This window comes from Castor canadensis, chromosome 7 (genome assembly GCF_047511655.1).
Source record: "Castor canadensis chromosome 7, mCasCan1.hap1v2, whole genome shotgun sequence".
NCBI lineage: Eukaryota > Metazoa > Chordata > Mammalia > Rodentia > Castoridae > Castor > Castor canadensis.
This window is the reverse complement of record NC_133392.1, coordinates 154,746,162-154,769,174: the sequence shown is the minus strand read 5'-3', so window position 1 is coordinate 154,769,174 and position 23,013 is coordinate 154,746,162. Positions and strand designations below refer to the sequence as shown.

The window sequence follows — 23,013 nt, the reverse complement described above, 5'->3', positions numbered from 1 at the left end:
ATTCAGGGATTGGGATGCCAGCTGGAATTTAAAACGAAGGCAACAGAACTTCTACCATGGGGGCAGCGGGGAGAAATGACCCAAGCATTGTATGCACATATGAGTAGTAAAACAATAAAAATAAAAAAAAAAAAAAGAACTTCTACCAATGACAAACACAGTGATTAAACTCAATAGGAAAGACACCTGAGGAGATGGTTGTAGCCTGCAAGATAGATTTGAAGAAATTACTCTGAATGCAGCAAAGAGGCTGAGGGTGTGACTCAAGTGATAGGTCACCTGCCTAACAAGCACAAGGCCCTGAGTTCAAACCCCAATGCCACCAAAAATAAGATGGACTGGGGCTGTAGCTCAATGGTAGGTGCTTGTCTGAAACATACAAGGTCCTGGATGGAGACCCAGCACCACAAAAGAAAAAACAAATTATCTTAGAGTTTAAAAGGCTCTGTTGGCACTGATTTGCAAAAATCAGTGACCCCTCACGTCAAACCAAGGACATGGGTATGGCATCGCCCTTTTACAAACGAGGAGCCTTAGGATCAGAGAGGTTAAAGACGTTCCCAAGGTCACCCAGCTACGGGATCTGGATACTTTGTCCAGTGCTCTGTCCTCTCCGCGGCGTTGAGAAAGGAGAAAGCATACGATCTGGACAGAGTCCACGGCAAAGGCTTGCTACGTGGAAAATGCAGGGAGCTTTGGAGCCTTGTGAGAAGTGTGACGGGGCAAGCTCACGCGGAGGAGTGGAGGGTGGATTCCAGCCAGCTTTGCAGGGACCTGAGGCTGGAAGACTACGTGCACTTGCACAAGTTTGTTCTGGGATACGTGCCTTGCAACCGCAAGCGCAGGAGCGGTGTCAGAACCTCGGGGCAGTGCGCAGACACCGGGGACCGCCCTGCAGGCTGGCGCGGGGGCGGGGCCGGCACGGGGGCCTGACGCGCTCTGCTCTTACCCTACATCTGCGCGGGTCGTTAGCGGTCCGCGGTCGAGGTCACTCCTGGTTCAGGCCGGACTGGATGAAGGAGGACCCAAGGAAAACTGATGCACGTGAGGGCAGGTCCAGAAGAGCAGGAAACTGGCCTCAGGCTCCCTTGGTGGGAAGAGGAGGGAGGCTTTGAGTGTCCTTAAGAGGGCATGGATGGTTTGCAGAGGGGGCAAAGGAGATGGACAAATGAGCCCAGGCCTGGGAAGGTAGGAAAAGGTCTTGTGGATTGAGCTGTCTCCAATCAGGTTTGGCAAGAAGTAGGGGGAGGGCATCCGTGGTTAGAAGTCAGCCCTAATCCTTGAGCTGGGCAGGAGGTTCATTTAAGCCCCAATATCCGTATTTCTAAAACTGGAAACCTAAATTTTAGGGCTGCGGTGTGGATTAAAAAGCAGGATCCCTGGTAAGGGCTGAGCTAAAGCATAGTGTGTTTAGACTGTAAGCACCTGTCCATATGACAGGCTGTTTGTTCCATGTGCTGCAAACACAGCAGGGGAAAGATAAAATGACCTGTCCTCATGATGACTCAGTACACTGGGAGAAAAACAATCATTTCTTCCTTACGTGGAGGAAAATAATGCAGGGAAAAGAGGGGAAGAAACAGGTAGAGTGCTGCAGTTGGACAGAGTGGCAAAGGAAGGGAGTGCTGTGATGTTTGAGGCAGGTCTTAAGGCATGAGGGAGAGGGGTCATAAGTTCCTTTGATGGGAAGAGGAGGGAGAGAGGGAACAGCAAGTGCAAAGGCCCTAGGGTGGGAAGAAGCAGCTAAGAGGCTAGTATGTTTGGAGTGGAGTAAGTGAGTGAGTAAGGTGGACAGAAGGGGTGAGGTTGGTAAGGGAGTAGGGGCTAGCAAGCTGTTCTTTTTGTCTTATTTTTTTGAAACAGGGTCTATGTAATTCAGGCTGGCCTGGGAAAGTGCTGAGATTACAGGTGTGCACCACCACACCTGGCCAACACACTGTTCTTAAAGGTCAGAGAGTAAGTGTTTTAGGTTGTGTGGGTCTTAAGGTATGCGGGCAACTATTTATTCAGCTCTGCCAAAGCTGCTGAAAGCTATCAGTCCATAAACAAATGGGCCTGGCTTTGTTCAGTAAAACATTAGGTAACAAGCCACCAGCCCAGCTCATGGTTTGCCCATCCTGCCACAGAGCCTGAAAACTTTCCTAGGGGCATCAGATGGCAGGGAGTCTTTGGGATGTTCACATTGGGGCTGGCCGTGATCTGGGATCTGGCTACACAGTGGCCACTGTTGGGGAGGGACTGCCAGGTGGGGACGAGGCAGAAGCAGGGAGACAGGGTCAGAGCAGGGAAGCCCGAGACCACCTTGTCCAAGGCCCCCAAGGCCTGGAGACAGTGAGAGTTGAGGCCTGAGCAGTGGAGGTCAGCTCAGGAGCGCAGATTGAGGGTGGGAAGCCAGCTTGAAATGAGACCAACAGGGGCCAGGTGGGGGAGGAATTTGGGATCTGGGGGTGACGAGAAGGCCTGGTGCTGGGCTCAGTCTGCCATGGGGCCCTGGGTGCCCTGGGTGCTTTTCCTCACACACAGCAGGGCACCTCCAGGCCTGGGTGCTGCCCTTGGGTAGGTGAGATAGGAAGGCCCTACAGTAGGAGGGGGAAGGCTGGGCACTGGACCGTGGTCAGCTGTCCTCAGGGGAGGCCATGGGCACATCTGCTGAGGGGGTAGAGGAGGGGTAGCAGAGGTCTGAGGACAGAGGATGCATGTCCCCGAGGGAAGGGACTGGAGCAGCCTTTGGGGCCCATGAGAGGTTGGAGGTGGGGATTCTGGAGCCAGGCAGAAAAGTGGGAGTGGTTCTGACCACTTTTGTCTGCAGGTACAGGCAAGGTGAACCTTCAGGCAATGCGAGTGCAGCTGAGAAGGTGGAAAGGGGTGATACATGCTCTTTTTTTATTTTTTTTGGTAGTACTGGAATTTGAACTCAGGACTCAGGGTCTCACACTTGCTAGCACACATTGTACCACTTGAGCCATGCCCCAGCCCTTTTTTGCTTTAGTTGTTTGTCTAGCAGAGTCTCAAGTTTTTGCCCCAGGCAGACCATAATCCTTTTACCTACAGTCTCCCAAGTAGCTAGGATTACAGATTTGAAATACCTTGCCCATCTCATTGATTGATATGGGTGTCTCCCTAACTTTTGGCCTGGGCTGGCCTTGAGCCACAATCCTCCAAGTCTCCACCTCCCAAGGAGCTGGGATTACAGGTATGAGCCACCACACCTGGTCAGTGATATGTGCTTGATAGATAAGCTGCCAAAGGAGAAAAGAAAATGAAAGTAGGTGGGGGCAAAGGGTAGGACTGGTGGAAATTGAGGCACTGGCGGGGCTTGACTGGAGAGATAGGCAGGGGACCATGGGAGCAGGTTACTGAGGACAAGATGGTGAGAGAAGAGAGTGAAGGAGTCTGAGAGGACTCCATGTAGATGGTGACATCACCAAGAACTGAGACAGGTGGGTGCTGGGAAAGTGACCAGGATGCAGAGCTGAGTGTTTCAGAAAGGAGAGAGGGGATAGTCTGGAAGTAGCCCTCCTCCAGGCCCCCTGAGAGAGGTTCCCTGGCAGCTGTGTCCCCAGGGGACAGCCAGGGTCTGTGGTCAGCGTTAGAAAGAGTGGGTCAAAGGATACCAGGCAATGGCAATGGATGGAAAGGTGAGACAGGAGGATTGAGAGTTCAAGGCCAACCTGGGCTATGTAGTGAGACAGTCTCATAAAAGGAAGGAAAAAAAGTTATGATGAGCAGAGGGCCACACCCAGGGCAGCCAGGGTGCCACTCAAGGGTGAGGGTGGGGACCAGAGAGATGTGACCAGGGCACACTGTCCTCTCCCTACAGAGCTCACCTTACCTCCCTCTACTTCCCCCCACCTGTGCTGGAGTAGAACCCAGGGCCTCCTGCACTGCTACAGAGTCACACCCCCCAGCCCACCCCATCTGATTGAAGAGGCCAGACAGCAGATTGTGGTGTGAACCAAGAATGCAGCTGTCCCTCAGCCCATGGAGCACAGACCTGTCAGCAGCCACAGGGAAAATGTGCCCCCAAGGCCTGCGGGTTCCCTGAAGCCAGGCAAGAGGCTTAGTGGACATGGGCAGATAGTTGCCGGAGGGGATCCCCTCCAGAGTCACTTCCCAGGATGGCTGCGGAGTCCCATCTTGGTTCCATGGAGGGGTCTCAGAGGGAGGATCTCAGGCACACATCCTGGGTGAGCGAAGGCAGGAAGAGCCTGGACCAGAAGTGTAATTGGGTGCTGCCCCTGGCCAAGCTGGGCTCCACTGGCCAGGCTGTGTTGGAGTAATGGGTGGGAACCCCTAGGTGGAACAGCCCAAGAACAAATTCAAACTCTGATTCCCATCCCAGCTTCTTCCTGTTCTCAGCTGTGTGGTCATGGGGCAAGTTGCTTAGCCTCTCTGAGCTTCTGTCCTATCCACAAAGGTGGCCATTTTTGTGGTCCACTGTACCTGCCAGGCCCTATGCTGAGAGCCTTTCAGGCACCTCACCATTTCCCAGAGTGCTCTGCATGTGGTGGCGGGGTGGCAGGGACCTGGGGACTGGCGAAGGGCTCCAAGTTTCCCTGAGCTTCTCACACAAGCCACTTTAACCCTAGTCTGCAGCCCTGGTCACCTCTGCTCAACTCCTCTTCCTTTAACCCCCTCTCCTCCTCAGCCCATTGCCTCAGGTTTCACAGCTATCCTGAATCTACCCCAACCCCACCCTGATCCCTGTCACCCTCATCTCTCCCCCTCCGTGTCTTCTGCCCCACTGTTTCCTCCCCATCAGTGCTCCATCCAGTCAGGCCTCTTGTCAAACCATGTCACCGCTCTGCTCCAAGACCTCCAGGGGCCATGTATCCATCTACCCAGGGAGACAGAACTAAAGCCCTGGCTCCTTCCCACTTGGGGCCTGGCCATCCCACCTGAGAGCTGATTGTCAGGTTTCCCCCACCCCCACCCACAGCATGACTGTCTCTCCTCTCTGTAGAACAGTGGACACTCCGGAGGAGCCTGGAAGTCAGCCAGGGCTGTGGACATGGCTGGCAGGTGCCTGTGTGCCAGGCTGTGTGCAGAGGGCCCACTGCCATCCCCTCCTCAGGGACAGTGCTGTGCCAAGAGCCCCGCCAAGTCCAGACCAACCTGGTCAACTTGAGTCCCCACCTGGGCCTAGCCCTAAAGGACACAACTGATCCTGGTCAGTGGATCAATTCAAGCTTCCTGCAGCAGAGCAATGTGCACCCATGGGCTGGGAGGCCCTGGGGAAAGGCCCGAAAGCCCACTGTGCAGCAGAGTAACCTGGACCTCAGTGGGACCACCGGTCCCCACCTCCAGGATAGCTTTAGACAGCGGACTCGCCTGTCCCACTGCCTGAGGCAGGTGTCCCCAGCCACAGATGTCCCCAGCCCTGACTGCAGCTTCACTGTGTGCTTTGTGCCTTTTGATGGGTGTGCACAGCCAGGCCCCAAACCCTGGCGTGGTCTGGGGAGCAGGGCCTCTAGGCCTGTGGGGGAGCCCCTCACCTTGGAGGACCTGACTGTCCCTGCCCAGAACCAAGGTCTGGACCCATCTCCCACTGCTATCCGTCAACTGCTGGCCTCTGTGAGCCACCTGGAGCGCAAAGTAGCCCATCTTGGGTACCGGGCATTCCAGGATCCCCCAGGTCTTGTACAGCAGGACCCTGGCAGTAGCCAGGCACCCCCTTCCTATCCCCATCCCTGCCAGCCTGTTCTTGCTCCCTGGGATGAAAAGAAAAGATGCACCCGAAGCCCCAAAGAAACTGCCTGTCTCCTAGAGATGCCAGAGGGCCAGTCTGGACTTGCAGACTCCCAGGCACAGAGCCAGCCAGTGTCGCCCAAGACCACCTGGGGGATGGTGAGTGGCAGTTTCCTAGACTCTGAGCAGGGGGTCCTTCCCACCCAGCCCTTAGGGCCAGGAGAGAAGTGTCCCCTAAGTCCTACTTTTGGCAGAAGGCACAGAGGGACCCCTAGGTTCATTCAAGGAGAGCCCAGACTTGGTTCTTCGGCCTCCTCTGGCACAGCCCAGAGAGTCCTACCTGGACAGGAAGGAGAAAGGGTCCCAGGGGAGCAGGCCAACACTGAGGAGAAGAAGACTTTCAGCCCACCAGCCACAGTCGCAGCCCCAGCCTGGAGGAGTGCCTGGCAGGTAGAGGCCCAAGGAGCAGGGCTGGGCTCGGGGCTCCAGTAGGCAGACTTGGCAGTAGTGTCCTGTGGGCTCCTTGGTCTGAGAGCAGTGTCATGTCCTCTTGCTTTTCCAGAACAAAGCCCAAAGTGTTGGAGCTCTGGAACCCCAGGCAGCTTGGTGAGGCCACACTGGGTGTGGGGGTTGGTGGGGGGGGCGGTCACACACTCCAGGGACAGCTCCTGGGGACCAGGCCTGCTGGAGAGAAGTTCTCCCATGTGAGATTTAACGGGGAGCCATAAGAACGGGTCTCTATAAGAATGCGAGGACTGAGCTCCTGGGTTTGGGTCACTGGGACTTGGAGACTATTGAGGCCACCAGGACTGTGGTGGTCGGGGACAGGGGATCTCCTGCCTCTGGAGCCTTTTGTTTAGGGTTTCTGTGAGAGAGATGTTCTGCAGTGTGAGCTAAGACTTCCTGCTGCAACATGGACACCACTTTTATGATGCTGTCCCCTGCCAGCTGCTCCCTGGGAATGGCTGAGCTGGTTCAGCCCCCTCATCAGCCCTGGTCTGTCCCCAGCCGACAGCTGCTGTCCAGATGTTTCAGAGCCTGGAGGCACTTGGCACAGAGACAGCGGGCAGTGGCTGCGGCTGTGACTCTGAGCCGCAGGCAGCCCTTGCGGAAAGGCCTCCAAGCACTGCGGTGGGCCCTGTGGATCCAGGAGGCCCAGCTGGAGGTGGCATGGGGGCGACACAGGAAGGCCCTGCTGACCCGGAGCTTCCGAGAGGTCAGGGGTCTCCATGTCGAGTCAGTGCCTGGGAGCGGGGGGAGGCTTAATCTACCAAAACAGGACCCACTGGCCACAGGTGGCCCCTCATAACTGATCACAGTAGAGTGTATAGGTCCAGACACTAGAATCAGCTCTGTCCAGGTTCAAATTCTGCCTCTATCACATTCTAGCTGTGTGACCTTGGACAAATTACTTAACTTCTCTGTACTTCAGTCTCTTTGTCTTTAAGATGGGATAATGATAGTTATTGTGATATTAAATTAATAGCTACAATAGACTGAGATCTGTGCCTGGCACATAGCAAGTGGGTGCTATTTTATTACTGGTTTGCCTGCCAGGGCTGGGAGGTTGCATCTCTGCTCATCCCTCCTTGGAAAGGGGTGCTCTGGGAAGGCCCCACCCTAGGTTTTATCTGTCAAGGAAAGTCCTACCTTTTGGGATCCATCTCTCCATTCATTCTTGCTTTCTCTCTTTCATTTCCAAGCAGAGAAGGGTAATGATTAAGACCTAAGGCTAGGGCCAGGCGTAGTGGTGCACACCTATAATCTCAGCTACTTGAGAGGTGGAGATAGGAGGATCAAAGTTGGAGGCCAGAATGGGTAAAAAGTTAGCAAGACCCTATCTGAAAAATGAACCAAACAGCAAAAGGGCTGGGGATGTGACTCAAATGGCAGAACACTTGCCTAGCAAGTTCAAGGACCCAATTTGGATCCCCAAGAACCCTTCCCTGATGCTCCCTTGGGAGGTGCATTGGAGGTGCAGCTGACACCCCTGTGCTCCTGTCTTCACTCAGTGGAGACGCCTGACTCTGCAGCAGAAACAGAGGCCACCCCACACCCCGGCTGCGTCGGGACGCCCTGCTTCTGGGGGAGGTCAGGGCCGAGGCCCCTCCTTGGGAAGAAAGGCCACCACGCACAGAGATGCAGGTGGGCTGGGCAGCTGGTGTCCTTCCCCTGTGTGGCCCCGCCCGCTAGCTTCCTGCCTTGCTGCAGTCACTCCCTTCCCTCACAAAAGAATGACTATGAGACAGGCAGATGCTAACTAAGATTTGAGCAAAAAAACCACCAATCACAGCATCATTTATAATTGTAAAAGAAGAAGCTAGGCGCTCCTAAATTCTACAGGAGCCACTCCTGTAATTCTAACTCCTTGGGAGGCTGAGCTCAGGAGGATTGAGTTTCAAGGGGGTTTGAGGCCAGCCCAAATAGTTCACGAGACCCCATCTCCCAAATAGCCAGAGCAAAATGGACTGAAGGTGTGGCTCAAGTGGTAGAGTGCCCACCTTGCAATGGCAAAGCCCTGAGTTCAAACCCCAGTCCCACCAAAAAAATAAACAAAAAAAGGCTAAAATGGCAATAGTGCTTATCTCTTGGATTAAAGTTGGTTATTTCCTTCTTTTCACCAAATTTCTAATACGGCTATTGTTCTTGCTCTTATTTTAAAACTGAACACATTTAATTTTATTTTTTAGAAGTACTGGGGTTTGAACTCTGGGCCTTGGGCTTAGGCTTGAGAATACATATGTTTATTTTAATACATATTTGTTGTAAAAAATAAATCTTAGTAAGAGGCAGGGGATGTGGCTGCCACGTGTGCAAGGCCCCCATACCACAGAAAAGTGAAATGTGTTGAAGAGAGTGAAGCAGACGTGGACCCCCCCCCACCCCTGCAATAGCTTAGAGAATCAGGAATGAAGTGAACTCTCTGGAATGGGGTGGGGCTGGTTCAGCACCTGCTGCTCCCAGAGGCTGAGGGCTCCTGCCTCACTGGAAAGGACATGTGGGGACATTGGTTTCTCTCTGGGCAGCTTCCCTCTTAGTTTAGGGAACCTGAGGCAAGCAGGGGGAGCCGGGCCGGTGCCACTGCAGCCTGGGCAGCGACAAGACAGTGGAGATGAGAGAGTCCAGATCGTTCAGGCACTGCAGCGCCTGGCAGGTGAGATGGTGGGCTCCTGGGGACAGAGCCACCCAGGCAGAGGCTGAGTGTTTACTTAGTATTTGTTTGGCAATGTCTCAGAGACCTTCTCATTTGAGACTGGCAGTGTCACCCTCATGAAACTGGGGCCCAGGGAAATTAAGGGAACAGTATGAGGACACCTAGCATGAAAGGGGCCCACACTTCATTTGTGTGCCACTGATGTGGATATGCTGCTCCTCGCCAGAGGCCTGAGTGTGGAGTTGACCATCACTCACTTGTGACTTCAGAGCTGGGGAGGCCTCTCGATCTTTCTCCTCCCTCCCTCCCTCTCTCCACAGCCTTCCTCCTGTGGTGCCATCAGAAGGACCAAGCCAGGCAGAAGAGGCAGGTCCTGGTGGAAGCCCCCTGGGCCACACAGAAGACTCAGAGGACAGGGAGCTCCCCCCAGGCCTGGTGCCCATGTGCTACAGATGGCCCAGCAGCCTCCGGGCCCCAGAGAGCCTGGCTGTGCAGGTAAGAGTACGTGGAGGAAAGCAGGAGTCAGCTCCTAAGATGAGATGCCAATCAGAAACCCAAACAGCAGCCAGTGACTGAGCTGGCTGAGTCATGCAGCCCACCTGCTCCCACATCCCAGTGGAACCCATGACTGGTAGGGGAACAGACAGTGTGTGCACAAATGCCACCCATTGTGTTAGTTTGTTTGAACTTGGATCTAAATAAGGTCCACGAGTTGGGTGTGGTGGCATATACTTGTAATCCCAGCTCTTGGGAGACAGAAGCGGGAGGATTGTGAGTTCCAGGGGAGCCTGGACTATACAGTGAGACCCTGTCTCATAAAAAAGAAAAAAGTCTATGTGCTGAAATTGGTTAAGAGGTTGGTCAGTCTTTTTGTTTTCGTCGTTGGTGGTGGTAGTGAGGGTGGAAGCCAGAGCCAAGTGCTCTTCCACTAAACTACACCTCCAGCCCCACAAAGTCCCTTTAACCTGTAGGATTCCCTCCATTTCCCCCCCTTGCAGTTTATTTGCTGAAGATTCAGGTTCCTTGTCTGCTAAAGTTCCCAACTGCCTGCATTTGCATATTTCGTTCCCTGGTATAGATTTCCCTGAGAACTTGTAACGCAGGAAGTGACTGAGATGCAGTTCAGTGATGTGAAGGATGAACAGTGCACCAGGCAAAGGGAACAGAGTGTGCAAAGGCCTCTGACAGGAGCATAATAACTCAAGGAGCTGGTGTGGTGATTACCACCTGTAATCCCAGCTACTCATGAAACTGAGGCAGGAGGGTCACTTGAGCCCAAGAGTTGGAGGCCAACCTGGGCAACATCCCAAAACCTAGTCTCTCTTGCCTCTCCCCTCAGTTTAGCAAATGTTTTTTAGTAAGGTAGGGCAAAGCAGGGAAAAATAGAAAGGGGAAAGGAGCAGCCCTGACACTCAGGAGGTAGGAGCAACAAGCTCAAAATGGTGGTCCTCATCCTGGGTGTATTTATACCTTCTGGAGTGAGCAGGGAAATCCAGTTTAAAATTTTCCTGGATAGTGGGCCATGACTCCAGTGGTAGAGCACTTAACTAGCAGTCACAAGGCCCTGAATTTAATCCCCAGTACTGCAATAATAAATGTAAATAAATAAAAAAATCCTAGTTAAGTAGAGATCCCCAACTCTTAAGAGGAAAAAGAAAAAACCTCAGTGTGCAGTAGTCACGCTGGTCTCGTTAGTATGGGTGGCGGCTGAGGGCTCTGAGGTGAGGATGGAGAAGTATGAAGCATCAGACCACAAAGGGCCTTGCAGGCCATGGAGTGGAGTTGCCATTTTATCCTAAGAGCCACCAGGCTGCTGCAGGAGGATTTAGCCAGAGTGAGATGAGTCTACATGAGATTGGAAAACGTCACTCTGGCCACCAAGTGGGAACTGGCTGGAGGGGCCAAGGGTGGGTGCAGGAGGCCAGGTGAGAGGCTGTTGGGGCCATCCAGGCACCCAGAGGCAATGGTGTCTGCCCTAAGTAGGTGGTATGTTCAGGTCCCAGCTGCCCCACTTCACAGATTGGAAAACAGAGGCCCAGAAACCCTCAGGGCTGACCAGAGGCCTCAGAGGTGTGTCTGGCACAAGGCAGGTGGCTGGAGCGTCACTCAAGGATACTTTTTGTTTGGCGCTCTAGGTGCTTTGGGGCCTGGCGACAGTTCATGCACAGAGGGGCTCGGTGCCGGGACCACGTGGCCAACTGTTGGGTGAGGACCCTGAGGCAGTGCCTGAGACAGTGGGTCCAAATGAAGCAGCTCCAGACCTCAGATGGGGCAAAGGTGACACAACTTGCCCTCTGCTGGCAGAAGATGGGTGAGCAAGGGGTGGCAGAAGGGTCCCCTTCCCTCCCAGCCGGAGGGCCAGCAAACCTGGCCACTTCAGCTGCTCCTCAGAGGACCCCAGTGGGATGCGTGGATTCTTGTGGGAAATAATAAAAGGGGGCTGTTCTGGGAGGGCAGCTTGCCACCCCTGGGGGTTCAGGACAGAGCCAGGCTTCATCCCCTGCCCCATCATGAGCTACCTGGGTGTGAGAGAGACTGTCCCATCTCCTCCCTATGGGCCTGCTTAGTAGGCTGTTCTACGTCCTACTCAAGGACTGGCCCTGCTCTTAGGGGGCTTCTGGTCTGTTGGTGGGGAGCATGGTCTTTGAGGCTCCCCAGAAGGGAGGGTTTGGAGGTGGTGGAAGGAGGCAGTGTCCATGAGGGATGAGGCCCCAAGATGGAGGCTGACGCTGCAGCTATGCATGGCTTTGGGCAGAGGGAGGCCCATGGTGACATGGCTCACTTATCTCTTGACTGCTTCTCAGGGAACATGGCCCTTGGCAACTCAGCTCTGGGAGCGACCAGAGCCCGTGGCTTGGGGACAGTGGCCCAGGCCTGGGAGCCAGGCCAGAGCTCCCTACAAGAAGCCTGCCGGAACTTGGCCCTGCAACGGGCCCTGCAGCTCTGGAGGTTACGGCTCCACCAGCACCAGCAGGCCACGTGAGTGTCCAGGAGCTCGTGACCTAGGGGCACAGTGTGGACATGTGAGCAAGGCTCACTCAGAGAGCAGTGTCCCAGAGAGCACAGACCACATCTCCCTCCTCCCTGCAGCCCCAGCATTGTGATGGCTGGCAGATGCCAGGCCTAGGAGGTGGCCCAAGGACCCTGTGACAGTGGTTGAGCAGAAAGCTGCTGGAGGCCCAGAGTAATACCTTCTTGGTCTGCCTTCCTGAGGACCATTGGTGCCAGGATTCAGAGTCCAGGCTGGGAGTGGGGAAGCTGGGTGTCCCTGCTGGGATGTCAGTGACCTAAGCCAGCAGTTGCAGGGATAAAAATTCTGTCCTTAGCCAGGCACAGTGATACACCTGTAGTCCCAGCTACTCCAGAGGCAAGACGACTATGGAGATGAGGCCAATCTGGGCAGCATAGACAGGGGCTCCGTCTTTTAGAAAAAATTCTGTCCTTGAAAGTCAACGTACCTAACATCCATCATGTCCACCCCCACTTGACCCACTTGGACCCTCTGTCTCTTTTGGTGCAGCCCTGGAACTTAATTCCCATGACCCGAATGTAGCCTCCCTCCTCCAGCCCATCCTCCAGCCTTTGGGCACCAGGGCATAGCTCATATCGCCTGCAAACTCACCGGGGCTGCCCAGCTGACCTGCAATCAATTCCAGGTCGGCTGCTGTTTGGAAATGACCTTCCTGGGCCTCAACTGTGAATGTGGGCTGTGGGGTGCAGCTCACTCCTGATCAGTGACACAGCCCCACCTTGCCTGGGAGAGAGCAAGGACAAGTCAGGTGATGCAGGTGGAGCATCAGTCTAGACTCAGCTGCTTACCAGGGAACCGGAGCAGCTCTGGAAAGGTCTGGAAGCCCAGGCCACACTCAGAAGTCAGAATCTCTAGGGGTGGGACCAGACTAGGCATCAATTTTTATTTGATTGATTGATTGTGGTGCTGGGGACAGACCCTCGAGGCCTCCCCACATGTTAGGCAAGTGTTCTATCACTGAGCTATGGAGTCCCCATCCGTCCCAGTGTGTGGCTAGTCCAGGAGGTGATGGCACAGGGCCCTCTATCTGAGTGTCTGTCGAGCCCCTCCTCTAGTTTGGCTCCCTCGTGGTGGCTCCCTCGTGGTTGGGTAGACCCTGGTCAGCAGCCCCACCATAGCCAGGGGTGAGGGGGGCTGGGGACTCACTGTCCTTTCTGTAGCTCCTTCCTTCAGGGCACGCAGCAGCAGATGCTACGGAGCATCTTGAACTGGTGGCACTTGAGGGTGTGGGGTCCAGATGCCCCATCAGTCAGCAGCAAGGCCACCTTGGCCCCAGAGCCAGGGGTCGGTGGCTGGGGAGGGGAGGCCAGACTGGAGAAGGTGAGGGGCAGGGCCTGGGGTGGGGACTTAGGACTCCTCCTTTCGCATCCTCTGTGAGAGCATCCCATGGGCAGCCTTGGAGGCTGCAGGGGCGGTGTCTTCTGCCCTGGCAGGTGCAGGCCCAGCAGTCCCTGGGGACACCAAGGTGGTGCCGGCGTACCCTCCAGAGGTGGTAGGAACCCCTCCCCGGGCAGGGTGAGCCATACTGCCCACCATGCTGGGGACTCGCTGCTTCCCAGCTGCTTCTCCCACCAATCCTGAGCCTTCACAACAGCGTCTCCTGGAGTCTGCATACTCCCCTCTTACTCCCCAGTCGGCCTGGCCTCCAGCCTCAGGGTACTTGTTTGGAAAGGTCACGGCTGAGGTTCACTCATTAATCCATTGATAGCCCAGTGCTTGACAGTGGTCTGCCTGGGTCCTAATTCCAGCTTTGCACCTCACTGAGATCTTGGGCAAGTTGCTTGACTTCTCTGGGCCTCTGCTTCCCTATCTATAAAATGGGGTAGTACTCACCCCAATGGGCCATCAACGGGGTAGGGGCACATGCATCCCCTGGCACAGCACCTAGCAGTGTGCCTGTCCATAACAGTGTTTATGGCTGGTGGCTGAGCACAGGACATGGCATGGGGGCTGAGGGTCCCTTCTTATCTCCATCGCTTATCATTATGACCTTCGGAGGGGCATTTGACCTCTCCAATCTCAAGCAACCCACCCTCCCCAGCAATGGGAACAGGGAGAAGCCCCTCCCTCCTGCTCAGGGGAGGATAGAGGAGGGCTGGGCTGGCCAACAGGTGGCACTGACCATCCTCAGGGTGAACACTCCCCTTCCCAGCATCCTCCTCAGCTGGAGTCACTGGACAACAGTTCAAGGGGTCTGGAGAGAGCTGGCTGCCCACTGGGCACGAGACCAGAGCTGCAGGGCTGCCCTGGTCCTGTGGTGAAGGCGACTGGCACAGTGGCAGGAGGCAGAGCGGTGGGCGCAGGAGCGGGGCCGAGGACTGGTGCAGGGTGCCCTGCACTACTGGCACTCACGCTGGCAGAGTGAGCCAAGGACTGGGTTGGGGGAATTGTGGGTGAGGGGAGGACCAGGGTGCATTAGTGAGACCCAAAGTTCCACAGCTGTAGCACAGCCTAGAAATGGGACCCCACAGGGCACACCCAGGAGGGTGGCAGAGCAGGATCTCAGGGCTGGGACTCTGCAATCTTGGGTTCGGGTCCCTGCTTTTCCCTCCCCTGGCTGTAAAATGGGGGTGGCATAGCACCCTTCTCATAGAGATCCTGTGAGGCCATCCACAGGAAGTGCTGGGCAGAGAACCCAGCTCCCACTGTTACCATCACTTTCACCTCCATCCTTGCCACCCTTGTGTTGCCTCCAGGTCTGAGGTGGGGGAAGGGTGAGCAGAGTTAGAGCGCTCTTGGAGCCCAGCAGACTTAGTTGGGGGAGCAGTGGAAAGGGAAGTTGAGGCAGGGGACAGAACAGGCCAAGCCAGGTTGGTGGGAGGACTAAATTTAAGCTGGCTGAGGCTGCTTGGGAGTGTGGCCAGAGAAGGAAGGGTCATCCAGAGAGGTGGGGACAAAAGAAAGGGTGTTTTCTTTGCACTTGATTTGACCCCAGCTAAATCACAGTCATAGCCCCAGCGGCCTCCCTGACCTATTGCTATGTACCAAAATAGCCCAATACTTACTCGTTTTAATGAATTCATTGTAATGCTGGGGATCAAGCCCGGGGCCTTTGCACATGCTAGGCAAGTGCTCTACCACTGAGCTACTTTCCCCCACACCTTTCCTTGCTAGTTTTAAACCATGGACATTTAGCATCTCACAATGCCCATGGGTCAGAAGGAAGGGAGGGAGGCATGGCTGAGCCCGGCTCCTCTGCTTCCCCACTTCCCTCAAGGCTGTAGTGATGTGGCCAGCCAGGGCTGCAGCCCAGCTGAAAAGCTCAGTGGGGCTGAAGCACCCACTCCAAGCTCCTCCTCAGAGCTTCAATGGCTTACCTAAAGGAAGTGAGGGAACTAGCCTCAGCTAGAAGCTAGACCTTTCATCACCTGACCCTGGAAGTGACATCCCATTACTGCTGCTGAATTGTGTTTGTTAGGAGCAGGTCAGTTAAGGCGGGCACTCAAGGTGGGCACACAACACAGGACATGGACGCCAGGAGCACGGGTCACTGTGGTTGCCCACGACACCAATGCATTATCTTCACGGGCCAGGGCAGGGTTTAACTGTTTGGGAAGCTCACGTCATGTCCACGGGGGACAGCTGCTTCTCCAGCCCAGTTCCCGTCCATCAGCATGCTGGCTCACGGTTGCCAGACCTTCTGGTTTCTAAAGAAAAAAATGGAAATCTTGATTTTTAAAATCTGAATTCTGTGTTGCCTACACATTGTCAAGAATCTTAAACCAGGGGCTGGGGGTATAGCTCAGCGGTGGAGTGTATGCTCAGGGTGAGTGAGGCTCTGGTTCCATCCCCATCTTCCAAAAGAACAAAACAAAAACCCCCAACACCTCCATTCCTTGAGTTGGGTTGGCCTGGTGAGCAACAGGACGCCATCAATGGAAGATTTTAGACCAGAGAGTAGGGGTAACCACCTCTGTTCCCATGTGGGTAGGAGGCAGAGGGCCAGCTGAGCAGGACCTGGGGAGAGGCGGGTGAGCACACAGTGGCCCTTCCTCATCTCTCTGGCCCCAGGGCAGCACTTCCTGCATGAACAGTGCCAGAGGTGGGGGCAGGTCCACCTCCAGGCCCTGCAGAGGGCTGGGTTCCAGCACTGGCAGCGGGCAGCGGCTCGTCAGAGACAAATGAAAAGGTGGGGAGACCTGGGGTGGGGAGCTGGCCATGCCCACCCTGGAAATGCAGGGAGGGAGCCCGGGGCACGGAAGGACTTGGGAGGGGAGGCACCTAGGCTGGAGGCCTGGGACCCAGGAAACAGGGGGCATGAAGGGAGACCCCACCTGGAGACCAAGGCCTATGACTGCTAGAGGTTTGGTGGTAGGTGGCAGGCCCCTGCCCTCACCTACGGCCCTGATGAGTCCACCTTCTGGCCATGTCAGCCAGCTTTGGAGGACAGGTGAGACAGCAAAAGTGAATTACTCAGATATCCACAATAGGGCTGGAGGAGGAGTCCTAGTCCCAGAGTGTCCCCTCACAGTGGCCGAAGAGAATGAAACTGTTCTAGGTGCATGCCTATAATCCCAGCTACTCAGGAGGCAGAAGGATGGACACTCAGGTGGATCATGGTCTGAGGCCAGTCCTGATCAAAAACTCAAGACCCTATTTAAAAAATAAAAAGGGCTGAGAGTATGGCTCAAATAATAGAGTGCTTGCCTAACAAGCATGAGGTCCTGAGTTCAAACTCCAGTACCACCAAAGAAACAAAACTGGTTTTTAATTGGAACTGAGAATGGAGGTGCACACCTGTAATCACAGCAAATCGGGAGGCACAGAAAGTTTGAGACCAACTTGGAAAAAGTTATTGAGATCCTGTCTCAAAACAAAAGAGCTGGGGGCAAGGCTCAAGTGGTAGAGTGCTTACGTAGTAAGGACAAAACCCTGAGTTTAACCCCAGTACTGAAAAAAAAAAGGGTTGTTTTTTTTTGTGATGCTGGCACTCAAATCCAGGGTCTCATGCAGAAGTTGTAATTAAAGGGAGTCACTGTAGTGAAACTTATGTGTGGTTCATTAATGAATATTTTTAAATTAAGCAGTAGGGACAGAAGAGAGATGGGGTCCTGTAACTTTTTGCCTGGGCTGGCTTTGAACCACGATCCTCCCAATCTCACCTCCCAAGTAGCTAAGATTACAGGAATGGGCACTGTGCCTGGTGGTCAAGGCATTTTTAAGACACAAGGCTGTGTGTATACACCATGCACTAAGGTTATAGGGCATTTGCAGGTGTCATTTTGAATAAATGTGACCTTGGATTCAGAGCCAGCCAGGCCCCTCCTCTGTTCCTGTTTTGCAGCTACTTCCAGGCTTGGTGTCAGTTTGTGAGAGACACAGTGGTGACCCGGGCCCAGCATGGAGCCTTCCAGGATAGTCTGTGGGGAAGAGCACTAGGGGCTGTGTTTGCCACCTGGCGGGAGGCTTCCTGGGCGTAGGAGCAGCGTGTGGCCCGGGCTTCCGTGGTGCACTGGAGAAGCTGTTTGCAGCCTGGCCAAGCAGACAGGCATTGGAGGAGGGCCCGGGCCCATCAGGACTTCATGGCATGGCGAGTTGCCCTGGGCAGTCGCTGTGAGGCCCAGCAGCATGCAGAAGGGAAAGCTTGGGCAGGCCTGTGCTGGACCACGTGGGTGCGTGAGTCTAGCCTTGGCCAGGGCAACCAAGCCCATGATGCCCAGCAGCTGAGTGCCAGGTAAGTGCCTGTGGGCCTTGAGCTTGTTTTGAGTTCAAGGGTAGAGTGTATTGGGTTGGCTAGGTGACAGGGAGAAGCCATCACCAGCTTTGCCACTTTCTCGCTCCTTGGGGGAGAGGGGGTCTTGGACTTTAGTGGTTCTGCCTTGCAGGTGTGTGCAAGCAACTCAGACAGGTCCAGACACACAGCAACTGGGCAGTGTGTGTGCACTCTTGCTAGGGAAGGGGAGGCAAAATGTAGCTGGCAGGTCTGTCCTGTCCATCTCCTAAACAGGATGCTTGTCCCTGTGGTGTGACATTCTGCCCCTTCCTGCCATTCTTCATGCCCATTTAACCAGATTCTCCAAAAGAAGAATGGGGACACACAGGCCTGAGGCTTTGTCCTAGAGGCCCCACCCACAGAGCACTGGGGGTAGGGCTCCTGCAGGGCTCCCCTTAGAAGTTTTGGCCTGATAGCTCAGGTGTGGTCTTTTCCACCAGGGTCCTAGAGACCTGGGCACAGTCAGCAGCCCGGGGCCAGGTCCAGCGAGTGGTCAGCACCCAGCTCCAGCAGGCTGGGCTCAGGCGCCTCCTGCAGACCCACTGGGCTCAGTGGAGGGCAGTGCTGCTCAGAGTGCGGCTGGAACTGAGGACTCAGGTCCAGGGGGCCAGGCTTAGGCACTGGCCCAAGCTGGCCAGCAGAGGACGTCTCTTGCTGCTGATGGACACCCCAGCCCCTTGGAAACAGGTGAGGTGGGAAGTCCTAGACATCCACAGAGGGCAAGCCTTAGATCAGCTTGTTTCAGCCATGATGGTGTCATGGCTAGATGGATCTCCAGGGCTCAGTACCCTTATAAATAGCACCCTTACCCAGTTCTTGGATGCCTTCTTGGATGCCTTCCTGGACAACACTGGACATCAGCAAACACCTCCCCCAACCCCCCAGGGTGTCACCCCCAAGCAGGTCTGGCTGCAAAGAAAAATTTGTGTCTCACTATACATCCTGGTGTACTCTAGAGCAAGATAGGTACATGGGGATAGTAGCAATTTTTTTGTCAATTTCTTTATTGGAAATATTATGAACAAAAAAAAGTCACAAAATATAAAGTACAAAAATCCCCCAAATTTAGTAATTCTCTCTACCCATAGGTAACCTCCAGTCTCCCTTCAGACCAGAAGCTATTAGTTCTAACATCATCAAACAGTAGTAAGAGGCTGATAGCCTAGCAGGAGGGAAGAGGCCACCAGGCACAAGAAAAAACCTGCACAGCAGTTTGGGGACATGGTGTTGAAGGACCCAGCCCCAAAGATCCTGGCAGGCCAAACGGTGTTTCTGAAGATAACATGGCATCACCAAGAATCTGGTTCAGACTGCCAGGAAGAATATGATAGATGTTAGAGTCTAAGAAAAACATGAAAGTGGGTTTTGCTTTTTTAAATGGAATTGAGAGACTAACTTTGGTGGTTTGCAAAATTCACATACACAGGGTCACAGCAACAGCAGATTCTGAGGGCTCAGGGTATTTTTTTTTTTAAATTCAGAACCTCAGGCTTGCTAGGCAGGTACTGCACTGCCTGAGCCATTCCGTCAGCCTGTATTTTATATTTTATTTCTTGATGTGTTATGGGACGGCTTTTTTTTTTTTGAGACAGTCTCTATGAGACAGGCTGGCTTAGAACTCACAGTCGTCTTGCCTCTGTCCCCATCCTCCCCCAATGCTAGGATTACCACCTCCAGCTGTGATCTTTTTTGGTAGTACTTTTATACTTTCATTCCCCTGCTGTCAGCAAAAGGCAAGGCTTCTGTACACTGATGAAGAAACTGGAGCTAATTCCAAACCCTGCTCCCTACTCAGTCACACACACCCACGTAGCCCTCACCTGATGGCACACGCAGGTAGTAAGCCATCTCGTGGTGGCACGGATTCCTCTCAGTTCCTAGTCTATGGACTCGGTCGGGTTGCTTCTGTGAAGTGAGGCCTGGGTAGGGCTGGACCTGGCCCCTGCAGCTATTACTAGTCCACCCCTCTACTTGGATGTCTCCAGCCAGGTGGGAGGATGAGCTGAGGAGGCCACACACAAGGTGAGCCTCACCAAGGACAGGGACAGGCCCCAGGAGATCCAAGCTCACTGGGTTCCGTTTTGCCATCTCTGGCTGTTCCCACAGACCCACAGCTGCTGGACACAGGGTGCAGGGCCTGTGCCAACAGGGCAACACAGCTGCAGTGGACAGAAGACACAGAGGGACACACCCACATCCCGGGCTCAGTGTATGAGAGCAGCCCCCGGTGGCTACCAGCCCTCAGGCCAATCCTTCCAGTGTGTTCACTGCATTCCCCACCCCACTTCCTCGTCTTAATCTTGTTTCTCCTTCCTGTCTGTTATTTCTCTGGGTAGCAGCCTGCAGCCTGGAGCCTGGAGGCCCAGGGTGATGAGGAGGAGGGGGAAGGGCTGAGGCTGAACCTTTGCTCCTCTTCAGTATTATCAGCCTCTGGGTGGCTGAGGGGACAGCTGCCCTCTTAACTAAGGTATTAACCTCTTCTGACCCAACTCCCATTTCCAGGGGACAAAGAGCCACCCCTCCACCCTGCCTTCCAGCTCTGGCTGCAGTGGCCCGGATGCCATAGCTGGGCTCCCAGCCAGCTTCCTATAGGACCAAGAGGGCTCTGCAGTTCTGAGGCCAGGGCCCTCCAATGCCAAAGGGAGACCCCCTCCAAGGAAGCTGGGGTAGGAGCAGCTGTGCATGTGGGGGAGGAGAAAGCCCAGGCCTGGCCTTGAAGATGTCCTAATCCCTCTAATGCTTTGGGTCACAAGGAGGAAGTACCTACAGCACTGGCGTCTTGAGGCTCTGCTTCACAGGTTCCAGACTTCCCAGCAGGCCAGGGTCCTGGCAGTGACGTGGCAGAGCTGGGTACACACTCAAGGGGTGGAGCGGCTGTCCTGGGCCCTGGTGCGTGGGCTTGGCCCCTCTCCACTCCACCCTGCAGATGCCCCAGGGTGCATTACCCTCTTGATCCTATCCTCAGCCTAACCCTAGAAACAGTCTCTCAAGCTGTCTGAAACACTGGGGGTGAAACATCTGCTTGCACCCCCGATGACACCCCTTGTCTCACACCCTTTTGTCCTGGTGTGGCAGAGTGCAGAAGGGCTGGGGCTGCTGAAAGCATGAGGCCTTCTTTGTCAATTCTCCCCATAGCTCAGACAGTGGCAGCTGAGGCAGGCCTGGAGCGTGTGGCAGAGGCAGGTCCTGCAGCTGCAGGTGACCAGGCGGCTACAGCAGGAAGAGGACAGCTGGGTCCTTTCCCAGGTATCAGCCAGGCAGCCTTCCAAAACCAGTGCCATCTCTGTCCAGTGCTGAGCTGGGGTCTTCCCTGCTGGCCACCTCAGGGTCCCTTTGTTTCAGTGCAAGGGTCAGTTTCCTTCTACATACACAGCCTGGATGCTGGAGCCCTTGATTTGACTGGTGGCCATGAACTCAGCCTAGTGTAACTGTCCCTCAATCTTGGAACAATAAGGCTGAGCCTGTGGCAATGGCCGTTCAAGCCAGCCCCTGTAGGGTCTGAGTGCTTAAGTACCTGTGCTTTCATTTGAGCCTGTCATTTGTCCTGGGGGAGGATGGGCTGACTGCCTGAGGCAGAGGGAGGGGCCTTTTAGTGGGGACCCCAGTTGGGCACAGGTGTCACTCTAGCAGGCAGAGCAGACTCTGGAAGGAGCCTGAGACAAACAGCCTTTCCTGCCCCTCCCTGATTCCAGGCCTTTGAGAAGTGGCACCAGCACCTAGCAGCCAGGAACCCTAGGAGAGAAGCCAGCAACAATATGAGTCCCCTGAGCAGGCCAGACCCCAGGATCCCTGGAAGCAGGCCAGCAACTGCCCAAGCCCCAGGTGTGGTGGGCTTGGGGCAGAGCAAGGGGCCCAGTTGCAGCTGCAACTTGTTCCCATGTTATAAAAAACCAGAATTGAGCCCAGCCTTCACAACAAATGGGCCCCACAGACCTGGGAGCACGGTAACACCTGATCTGCTTACCTAAAGGAGGTGAGGGAACTAGCCTCAGCTAGAAGCTAGACCTTTTATCACCTGACCCTGGAAGTGACATCCCATTACTGCTGCTGAATTGTGTTCTAGAAGAAATAAAAGGCCCTCCTCATCCCAGCTGCTTCTTTTCCATCTCTCCTAAAGGCTGCTGTAGGCAGCTGGACCTAGGAGGGGAGGGAAGAAACCCTCTCTTCTGTCTGTCCTCATCTACTCTGCCGACACCCCCCACCTGGTTCAGGCCTCCTTCCATCAAGCCAAGCCACACCCAGTAGGCTTGGGGCCAGGACCCGGCAGTGGTCTGTACCTGCTGGTCACTGCTCCAGGCAGCAGAGTCTGCAGGCTGACTCCCGGGATGAGTGCCAGGAGACAATTTCAGGCCAGGCTGAACAGAGGGGCCACCAGCTGGCAGGAGCACCTACCTAGAAATGAGCGAGGGCTGGACTGCATTCAATCCAGGAGAGCTGGGCCCCGATCCAGTGGACCTCATCTCTGCCTCTGACAGTTAACAGGCAGAAGGGAGGTCAAGGGCCCACCAACCACTGGGGTCAGGACTGCCTTTACCATACAGGGCACTTCTACCTCCAGTCACCAGAACAGATGACCATTTCAAAGCACAGCCCTGGGGAGGGGAGAAAAACCCAGCCTCTCAGGCCGAAGGTGGCAAGAAATACTTGCATTGTTAGGTGTCAGCCCAGGCCCATCCCGAGGCGTGGTGTGTGGCTAGCAGAGTGTCTCTCTGCTCAATCACAAATAGAACTTGTGATTGGGCCCGGATGCCAGTGTCTAGGAGGTGGAAGTGTGTGGCACCTTTGCTCTGCTATACTGTCCTCAACACCATGCGTGAGCGCTGCCTGTTTTCACTCTGCCCACAGGCCCCAAGCACCCCAAGTTCACACTGGGTCCCAGGATAACTCCCAGAGGCTGCCGTGGTGCAAGGGCTCGCTTGCAACAGCCAGTCTTCCTGGAGGGTGGTGCTTACCACCAGAGAGCACCAACAGGCTCCCATGTGGTGTCTCAGGTCCAGCCAGAGCCTGGAACACCTCCCACAGTCTAGCTGCCATTATCATGTGGGGAGTGGAGGCCAGGGGTTGGGGAAGAGACAAGGGTTCCAGGAGAATCAGGACGGAGAGGAAGGCAGGAGAGACCAAGTGGCCCAGCTAACGATGTCAGGCCACAGGGTCACGGAGTGGCTGTCTCCTGCTCAATCCGGGCAGGCCTGTTGAGCAGCTCAAATGTGTCTTCTACTATCTGCCACAGGCAGTTGTCCAGCGGGAACTCATTGTCCACCAGGTTGACCAGGAAGTAGTTGTCGTGGATATACTGGATGATCATGCGGGACGGAGACTCCTCCTCATACAGCTTGCCCCACTGCTCAGTCCACAGGGCGAAGGCTTCATCCTACACACACACACACACACACACACACACACACACACACACACACACACGCCAAG

At 54.9% G+C, this 23,013-nt stretch overlaps 2 protein-coding genes across 6 annotated transcripts in view; one reads left to right on the top strand and one right to left on the bottom strand.

The window, feature by feature from the left end:
• Positions 1–3,771: 3,771 nt before the first annotated feature.
• C7H1orf167 (chromosome 7 C1orf167 homolog) lies at positions 3,772–21,472 on the top strand. Its single transcript, XM_074079671.1, is given in 22 exon segments — positions 3,772–4,174; positions 4,964–6,138; positions 6,251–6,294; positions 6,697–6,983; positions 7,701–7,779; positions 8,604–8,842; positions 9,163–9,337; positions 10,978–11,242; positions 11,559–11,821; positions 13,034–13,212; positions 13,254–13,365; positions 13,523–13,529; positions 13,700–14,446; positions 15,091–15,199; positions 15,828–16,002; positions 17,128–17,547; positions 18,027–18,489; positions 19,693–19,844; positions 20,306–20,582; positions 20,722–20,832; positions 21,279–21,396; positions 21,399–21,472. Coding segments are annotated over 22 exon segments (5,664 nt in total). The 5' UTR covers positions 3,772–3,981.
• Mthfr (methylenetetrahydrofolate reductase) overlaps positions 18,983–23,013 on the bottom strand; it is a 16,370-nt gene continuing 12,339 nt past the window's right edge. For all 5 annotated transcript variants that reach the window (XM_074081341.1, XM_020181646.2, XM_020181648.2 and 2 more), the window contains one exon: positions 18,983–22,957. In XM_074081341.1, coding sequence (XP_073937442.1) covers positions 22,739–22,957 — 219 coding nt within the window. In that variant the 3' untranslated portion in view covers positions 18,983–22,738. The remainder of the gene's footprint in view (positions 22,958–23,013) is intronic.